The 8,982-nt window shown below is 67.4% G+C and overlaps 2 protein-coding genes across 2 annotated transcripts in view; both read left to right on the top strand.

Annotated features, from left to right (window-relative positions):
- Window positions 1-8,976, top strand: part of TIMP2 (TIMP metallopeptidase inhibitor 2) — an 11,465-nt gene extending 2,489 nt beyond the window's left edge. The window contains exons 2-5 of the mRNA XM_019471403.1: window positions 6,772-6,879; window positions 6,963-7,071; window positions 7,448-7,572; window positions 8,015-8,976. Of these exons, the coding sequence (XP_019326948.1) occupies window positions 6,772-6,879; window positions 6,963-7,071; window positions 7,448-7,572; window positions 8,015-8,215 (543 nt within the window). The 3' untranslated portion in view covers window positions 8,216-8,976. The remainder of the gene's footprint in view (window positions 1-6,771; window positions 6,880-6,962; window positions 7,072-7,447; window positions 7,573-8,014) is intronic.
- Window positions 8,260-8,982, top strand: part of USP36 (ubiquitin specific peptidase 36) — a 12,693-nt gene continuing 11,970 nt past the window's right edge. Inside the window, 1 exon segment of the mRNA XM_019471402.1 lies at window positions 8,260-8,350. Within this exon segment, the coding sequence (XP_019326947.1) occupies window positions 8,260-8,350 (91 nt within the window).

The following is an 8,982-nucleotide window of genomic DNA, read 5'->3' as shown; positions in this document are numbered from 1 at the left end:
CTCCCAGCCCGAGTCCCCTGTGCAGCTCGTCTGGATCCGTCTTGTCTTGTGTGACCCCAGGTGGGGACAGTGCTGGGCTTGGGGGAACAGGATTCATCCCGTGATGAGCTCCCCAGCCTTCTCTTCCCACACAACACGGATCTGTCTCCTGCAGCCTGTGATCCCTGGCCTTCTTGCTGCTTCTTTTTTTCCCCCTGGATGCTCTCTGTAGCTGGGAGGCTCCTCAGCCAGGTCCCCTCCTGTGGGCGTGCGGAACCTGGGGAGAGCCTGGGGCGCCGGGTGCTGCCGGGACCTTCCCTGGCTGCTGCGGATGGAGCAGCCCATGTCCAGGCTGGGCCCTCGGTGGAGACATGGTGGTGGTGGCTGACACCTTGCGGTGTCGGGTGCACCCAGGGCAGCCGATGGGCCCCAAGGCTCATGCTCAGCCCTCGGTAGGGGAGAACTGGGTGAGCATGGTGCAGGTTCCTGGCCCTGCGGGGCTGGGATCCCCGCTCCGTAGCGTGGGGAGTGCCTGCCACGTCTGTCTGTACTTCTCCATGGCCCCTCTGCCCTCGCTCATGCCCCTGCAGCTGGCTCTCCCCTGGAGTGGGACTGGAGGAGCCAGAGCCCAGGGCTGCTTTTCCAAGCGGCGCAGGGGGAGGCGGATGCAACTCTGCCTTGGGCATGGGGTGCCGGAGGGGCTGGGGTCACGGAGGGGCTGGGAGTCATGTCACCGGAGCTGGTGACTTGGAACAAGTGACCTGGCCTGCCTGCACTTGCGCTTCCTGGCCCATGAGACGGACAGCGGCTTTCTGCAGGGCCCGAGGGCTCAGGGCTGCCCCATCTGCCATTCCTCACCGGGGCCATGCCCAGGCAGCGGAGGTCGGCAGCTGCTCTCTGCCTGCCGAGGGGGTTAGCTCTGCTGGGGCTGCTTAGCTGTGGGAGATGCTCGGCTGTCAGGTGGGGATGTGGCTGGGCTGGGGACCGCAGCAGGAGACCCGGCTTCTTTTTGGTCTCCTCTGAAGCAGTGTGGGGATGTGGGGAGTGAGGGAGGTGATGCTCAGCCCTTCTGGGCATGGCCGTGACTTTGGCCTTGTGCGGCAGTGGCAGCTCCAGGAGGGGTCGATGGGTCAGTGGAGAGCGGGGACTTGGTGTGCTGCCTGGGATGGGGGGCACCTTGGATGTGACCCCTGTCAGCGTTGTGCCAATCCTAGCTGTCCCAGTGCTTGGTTCCTTGGGACGGGGTGCAGGGAATGCGAAGGCAGGGGAGAAACGACGGAGGCTGCCAGCAGCCGGCAGGGACCAGGCTGAGGAGAGGGTTTGGGGAGAGAGGTGGGTGCAGTCCCTGCTGAGGGCTGCCGGGGGGAGCGCGGCTGCCTGGCAGGGCCTGCCAAGCCCTGGTGGGGCAGGGGAGCTGCTGGTCCCCGGTGCCGCCCCACCGAGCTCCGGCGGTCGGAGTCCTTCCCGTGCGGCTGGCGCGGAGGGGCTGGGGGCTGACTGCTGGGGCTGCCGCTGATTGGGCCCCGTCCCCCTCCCGTCAGAGGGCCGGGATGACGCACGCGGCCATGGCAGTGCGTAACCCGCGGCTCCCGCGCAGGCCGGCGGGCGAGCGGGGCCTGGTGCCCGGGCGCTGCCTCCTGCCTCCCCACGGGCGTTGCCATGCACCAGGGGAGTCCCCATGGCCTCCGCCGCTTCTCCCTGCGGGGCTGCTGTGCTCGGCTCTGCATCCCTCCAGTCTCCACATCCTCAAAACCGCCCTGCCGCTGTGCCGGGGCGGGGGTGCCCTGCTCCGCTGGCCCCGGTGGCTGCCGGGGTGCAGGCAGGCACCTGGGGGCTGGTTGCTGCCTGTTTGCCAGGCAGGGCTGGGGCTGAGTCCCTCCCGGGGGCAGTTTGCCGGCTTTCCATCTCTGCTGGCCTCAAGTGGGGCTGGAGTGACCCTGGGGCTGCCCCCACTGTGGGGACGGGTGCTCGGGCTGGCAATGCTGGGTGGGCAGCGGGTAGTGCTGGCACTGGAGGCGGCCCCCTCGGCCGGCTGCCAGCAGCCCCGGAGAAGGGAGCTTTGTTCCCTGGCCATTCAGTCCAGCAGTGGCCCCCACGGTCTGTGGGCACCGGCGCTTCCCGGGCAGCCACGGGCGGGTGCTGGCAGGGCCGCGCGGTGGGGTCTGGGGTGGGATGGCGGAGGATGGAGTAGCCATTCGGCACGTCTCTGGCCAGGAGGGGAGTCCTGGGGCCGAGGCTCCTTGTGCTGCCCCTCTGCCCATGGGGCACACGCAGGCAGGTGCTTTTCAGCAGCTCCCCTGAGCTGGGGCGGGCCGTGGCAGGATCCACCCCGACTGCAGGGCAGCACCCACACGGCTTCCCCTCTTGGCAGGTCTCACCAGGGCAGGTCACCGCTTACAAACCCCCTTTCCTCCTTTCTCAGGGAGAACCTGGGGCTGCCGCATCTCCCTACAGGGTCTCACAGCATCTCCCCGACGGCTGTCCACGGCAGCTTCTGCTGTGATGGCATCTGTCCACAGCAGGAACTCCCCACTCAGCAGCCAGAAACACGGGGTGCAGCCCCTAAGCTGGGGCAGCCGCGCAGTGGGGGCCAGGGAAGACAGCATCCCACCGGCTGGCAAGCCCAGAGAGACATCCTGGTGGGTTTGTGGTGCTGGGTGACTCTATTTGCCCCAGCTTTGCTCCTGGAGATGCACCCAGTTGGTTGCGTGCTCATCGCCCAGCCGGGGGAAGCAGTGCAGGGTCGGCTGGGCCCCAGCGTGGGGCCCTTCCTCGTGGCACCGCTGCCTGCCGTGGCATGGGGACCACTCTGCTGTGGGATGCTCTGGACACCTCGGCCCCAGGCAGCCCCGGCTGGTCAGGGTGGGAAGTCACCACCTCCCGCCAGCTCCCCATGGACCTCCACCCCTCTGCAGCCGGGGGGAGATGCCCCTCTCCCTGCCTGCCCTTGTGCCCCTTCTCACATCCCGCCATGGGCAGGAGAACGGGGTAGCAAGGAGCGGTGCTGGGAGGCAGCCAGCAGCCGCAAGCCATGCTGAGGCAGCTGCAGTGAGGTGTGTGGGGGTTATCGAAAGCCCTTAGAACTGTCCCTGGCCCCAAGTCCCCCGAGGCAGCGGGTGCAGGGGGGCAGCCCTGCTCGGCAGGCAGGGGCTGGGGGGCTCCGGAGGCCCTGGCTGCAAGCGCAGCCCTGCTCATGCAGCAGCTTCTGTGCAGAGTTAAAGGTGAGCGCTGGCGTTTCTCACAGTGCAGAGGCAGGAAACGGCGAGCCGGCAGCCCCGGCACGGGGGTGAAGCCCCCTGCCCTGATGGGGTCGTGGGACCGACCCTGGTGGCAGAGGGCAGCGAGGTGACCCGCTGCCTCACAGGGGTCTGCCCTCAGAGGGGTCCAGGGCCCTCATTACAGGGTGGCCACAGCTTGCAGCCCTGGGGGCCAGCACAGGGGTTGTCACCGGTGGGGCTCCCACCCTGCCGGAAGGGGGTGGCCCCATGGTGCATCTTCTTGCCGCGGCTTGCCTGGGGAAGGAGCGTTTCCAGCATTGCCCTGGTTGGACTCGGTCATCCAGTGCCAGCGGCGTGCTGCGCCTGCCATGCGCCCAGGGAGCCGGAAGAGCCTCAGCTCAGCTTCACGGAGGGTCTGGGCTCCTGTAGCTGGTGGCTGTCCAGGCTGGTGGAAGGAGTGGTGGGTGACGCAGCCGACAGGGGCATTGGCATTTGGGGAGGTCTTACTGCCGGTCTCTGAGCACCTGGGGGTTTCCTCCATCCCTCGGCCCTGCCTCCTCATCCCAGGGATCTCAGCCGGGCTCTCCTCCGGGGCTCCCCTCTGTGATCCCTGCGGTTCACCCTCCTCGCTGCTCCGGTTCCTGGCTGGTGCAGAGCAGCTTGGCTGTGCTGCTGGGGTCTTGGCGGGGAAAGCGCAGCACAGCCGTCCCCTCCACAAAGCCGCACTGTTCAGAACAAATCCGCCTAGAATTGGGCTGCATTTTTGTCAAGTGATTCATCAGCACGTGAATGGAAAAGGCTGGAGCCCACTGAACCAGTAACCGTTCCCCGCGTCTGGAGCCACGGGGCCGGAGTCAGCGCGCAGCTCTCCAGCTCGGTTGCACCCAAGTTACGCCGCAGACGCGTGTGGAGCAGCAAAGGGCCTGGCATGCGGGAGGACGCGACAGCCGCTGGGTCAGGGGGCGAGGGATGGCCCATGCCTGCGGTGACCCAGGCGCACTGCTGGCAGAGGAGCAGGCGGAGTCACTGGCAACGTGCAGGGATTGAGCCAGCGCTTGCCAAGCAGAGCTCTTCCAGGGGGGGGGGGGGGGGGGGGGGGGGGCTGAGCTGAGGGGCTTACCCTGCTGCCCACTGAAGGCAAGGAGGCTGGGGCTTCCTGCGTGGCCTCGATGCTGCTGTGCTGCCAGTGTGCCTGGGCAGCCCAGCCCTTCCCCAAGGGAGGGGAGCACGGCTGGGAAAGCCCTCGGTGCAGCCCTGGTACCAGCAGGCGTTGTGTCCGCCTGCCCCGCACCGATTGAGTGCTCACATTGACCAGGGGCGGCTGTTTTGGGGAGTCTCTTCCCCGGCCCCTGCTCGTGCTGGTGGCCACCCTCTCCTTTCCAGAGTAAACTCAGTTGGCACTTACTGATACACAAGTGGGGCCGTGCCGCCCTGACCTTCAGCTTAAATAGCCCATCCATGTGCCCCCGTGCCCTGTGGTATTTATAGAGGGTGGTCAGATTCCCTCTCCTTGCTGTGCCAGACGAAAGAAGGCAAGCGTGTCTGTGCCAGGCTGGTGGGCGGCCCCCGGCTGCTCCCACCTCAGCACCTTTCGGTGGGGGACACAAGCCATGTCCCCAGTTTGGCTGGTGCTTGCCCTCCTGCCGCCCTGGCCAAAGCGTGGCTCCCCATTCCCTACCCCACGGCATGCACATGGAGTGGGGCTGGCAGGGCACCGGGGTGCCCCCGGGGGACGGGGGAGCTGGCCTCCCCGTGGGATGGTGGTACACCCAGTAGACCGGGGAGCCCTGCGAGCCCCTGCCCTGCAGCTAGGCCCCCTCCCCAGTGCCCCTGGCTGTGAGGGTGCTGAGCCAGAGCTGCGGCTTTGGGGCTGCCACTGCCCCCTGTGCTGTCAGCGTCCCTGGCGTCCCTGGTGCTGCCTGGGGCCGGCCGGGAGCTCCCATCCCCGCACCGGCGAGGGAGCCAGGCAGGGCAGGGAGCCGCAGTTCTCGGCGCAGGGACCCAGGCCCTGCACGCCTGAGCGGCTGCGTCCACCGCACACGGCTGAGACCTGCACAGCACGGCACCGAACCAGCTGCCGTGTCCTGAGCTGGTGAGTAAGGGTGAGCTGGCTGCCTGCTGCCTTGTCTGCCCTGCCGGGCGCCCTGCGGGGAGCCCTGCAGGTCACTGCCACGTGCTGAGCACTCACGTGCTGGTTTATGTGTCCCCAGGCTGTGCTGGCAGCGTGACCACAGGGACCCTTCCATGGCAGAGCTGTCCCCGGGTCTCTGTCCCCGGGCTCCAGGGTGCCACGGCCTCACTGGCCCTGGGGCACCCGACCTTGTCCCTCAGCACTGACTGCTGAGACCGCCCCGGGGCCGCGCAGAGCCAGGAGGGCTCTTGCCTTTGGCTGGGCTGCTCGGGGCTGCTCGCTGGGGAGCTCACTGCCTCCCCTCACCGGGTCGTGTTTTTCCACTGCCCCGGCACTCAGCATCCCCGGGTTGTTTTTGCAGGCAGCGAGGGCAGGAAGTGACACCCTGTGGCCCCCCGCCCCGGGAGGATGCGGTTTCTGTGCCTGCACGGTGTGAGGCTCCGCACGGCAGTAGCTGAGGTCTGGCAGCGAGCTGGCAGCCAGAGCATCGCCCCGTGGCAGCTGGGACCCCTCTGTGGTGGGACGGGGATCCCATGCTCCGGCTGTGGGGTGCAAAGGCAGCCTAGTCCTGGGACCCCCGCTCCCCCAGCACGGGGAGGGGCCGGTGGCTCCCTGGCTTCTCTGAGAGGGGGGCTGCAGAGCGTGGGGGCCTGGTGGGGCTGGGGACCCTGGCACGAGCTGTCTATGCAGGCACTTGGTGGGCAGCGCTGGTGCCCGTGCTAGCCATGGCGAGCTGCCGGGACACTGCCACAGGGACGCAGCTCCCGCCTCCCTCTGCACCCAAAGGTGACCATCCAAATAGCTCCCTCTGTCCTTTTCTCCCCCAGCCCTGCCAGGCCACGCAGGCATTTGGCTGGGGCCCTCGTCAGAGACCGGTTTAATTAATGACAGTGGGACAAATACTGCGGTGCTCCCAGGATGCTGCTGGCAGGTTTTAGCTGTCCCGGTGCCATCTGGGTGACGGGCACGAGCCCGGGCAGGGCCAGTCTGTGCCCACGAATCTGGCAGGGGCTGAGCAGAGACCGAGCCAGTGCTGGCCGAGGGCAACCGGTCCAGCACGGCTGGTGGTGGTGGGGCTGGGCGATCCTGGGATGACCTTTCCTTATCATCCGCCGTGAGGGTGCTGCTGCAACACTGCCCGTCACTGTCCCACGCGTGCCAGAGCCCAGTCCCTTTGGGGACAGCATGTGACAACCAGCTCTGTGGGCAGCTGGGCAGCTGTGGGGAGGGCAGTGAGGTTTGCTGCGGGCAGCGTGGGCAGCCGGCCCCGTGCAAGGGTGGGAGCCCCTGTGGTATGGGGGGGGCTGAGCGGGCCCCGTGCAAGGGTGGGAGCCCCTGTGGGTATGGGGGGGGCTGAGCAGGACCGTCCTGCCGGGGCAGCACTGCATGGTGCTGGCAGCACCTCCGGTCCCCGGCCACCCCTGCTGACCTCAACACCTCTCCATTGCAGTGATCCGAGCAAAGGCCGTCTCTGCGAAAGAGGTGGATTCAGGGAACGATATATATGGGAATCCGATCAAACGAATCCAGTATGAAATCAAGCAGATCAAGGTAATGGGGCACATTGGGGCAGGAGGCTGGGGAGGACAGGGCAGCCTCTGTGCCGGCCATTCACTCCCGCTCCTTCTCCCCAGATGTTTAAGGGCCCTGACAAGGACATAGAGTTCATCTACACGGCTCCATCCACCGCCGTGTGCGGCCGGCTGCTGGACACCGGCGGGAAGAAGGAGTATCTCATTGCAGGTGGGCAGCCGCGAGGGAGGGCTCTTGGGGGACGTCGGTGGCAGTGCTGGCCCTGCTGCCTCACGTGCCTCCCGAGACGCCTGTGACATGTGCCTGCTCCCCAAGCACGGCCCCCCCTGCCTCCTGCTCCCACCACCAGCCCTTGGTGGACGCCCCGGCTGTGTCCTGGCCATGCTCAGCAGGGCTGGGGCGGGGGCAGCTGTGGGACGAGCCTCTGCTCCCCAGGGTTCACTGGGGACAGTGCACGGCAGGAGGAGCTGGATTGCAGTGGCCTCCAGCCCCCCAGGCCAGGCTGAACCCCAGGCACCCCGAGTCAACATCAGGTCCCAGGGTGCCTGGAGGGACCCTCTGAGTGGTCTGTCTGGCCTCTCCCCAGGCAAGTCAGAGGGCAACGGCAAGATGCACATCACGCTCTGCGACTTGGTCTCCACCTGGGACTCGCTGAGCCCAACCCAGAAGAAGAGCCTAAACCAGCGGTACCAGATGGGCTGCGAGTGCAAGGTGAGCGGCCGGGCTGCCCCCGAGCACGGGCTGTGCCCCACTCCCCATGCCAGTGGGGTCTGCAGCCCCGAGGCAGGCGTGGGCTCCATGATGAGATGCTCTTCCCCGTCCTTCAAGGATGGTGCTGTGCAGGGGACACGGCACATGGCTGGGGATACAGGAAGGGCACCCGAGCCTCCGGCTCTCTCCGGCTGGGAACCAAGGCCAGCCCTGGGACTCACACCCAGGGGTTCCCTCAGTCCTCCCACGTTGGAGTTGTGTCCCTGCTGTGCCCCGCAGGGAAGGGGCAGCCTGGCATCCCTGGTCCAGAGCTGGGGGGGTGGATGAAGCAGAACTGTGGAGGACCACCAGCCCCAGCTGCCCAGCGCTGCTTCCTCCCGCCCCCCTCCCTCCCCGGCGTTTCCCCCTTGGGGTGGTCAGTGATGGTCTCTGTTGTGCGCAGATCTCGCGCTGCCTCTCCATCCCCTGCTTCGTCTCCTCCTCGGATGAGTGTCTCTGGACAGACTGGGCGATGGAGAAGAACAACGTGGACGGGCGGCAGGCGAAGCACTACGCTTGCATCAAGAGGAGCGACGGCTCGTGTGCCTGGTACCGCGGCATGGCCCCCCCCAAGCAAGAGTTTCTCGACATCGAGGACCCCTAAGCCAAACGAGCGCATTCCAGTAGCCAGTAGAAAAAACCTGCGAGATGTTAGACTGGTCCACGCTGATATCAATTCCTGGAGACAGCATGAAAATCCGCTCGGCCGTGGGGGTCCCTGGGCTGCGGCGGCTGCCAAGCGCGTGCAGGGGGCAGGGACGGGGACCCGCTCTGTCGCAGGCACGTGGCAGCCCGTGGCTGTGCTGGGCGCTGCTGCACTCACGGCAGGGCTGAGCGGGGCATGGGGGCACCCCCCTGCCGGGGCCTCGTCCCTACCTGGCCATGCTCAGCCCTGGCGCCCCAGCAGCTGTGAAGGAATCGACTCACAAGTGGCGGGAGCTGCCCCGTCTGCGTAGCAGGTCTACCAGTGCCCCCGCCGCGGGGGAGCCACCCCAGCAGCTCTTGCCAGGCAGCCCTCCCCACCGCAGCGTCCCCAGCTGCCCTCCAGCGCTGGGGACCCCGCTGTCCCCTTCCCCACCCACTGCCCGTCCCTCCCTTTGGGGTGCAGGAAGGGTACAGCCCTCCAGGCAGGGGCTCTGGGGGGCTTTACCATGCAGCAGAGCCCCTGGCTGTGTGCGAGGGGCTACGGGCCTTTCGCGGGGCCGGATGGCTCCTGTGCAGGTGCCTTGTCCCAAAAAGCTGGAGGGGCACGTTAGCACGGCTGGGGTGACACCCCGCTCCCGCATGCACCCAGGCACTGCTGCCCCTCTCTCCACATGCTCCTCTCCCCATGGGGACATGGAGGTGAGTGCGGGGTTCACCGCCTTCCCC

This window comes from Aptenodytes forsteri, unplaced genomic scaffold, assembly GCF_000699145.1.
Source record: "Aptenodytes forsteri isolate BGI_AS27 unplaced genomic scaffold, ASM69914v1 Scaffold34, whole genome shotgun sequence".
NCBI lineage: Eukaryota > Metazoa > Chordata > Aves > Sphenisciformes > Spheniscidae > Aptenodytes > Aptenodytes forsteri.
This window is presented reverse-complemented; position numbering and strand designations above follow the sequence as displayed.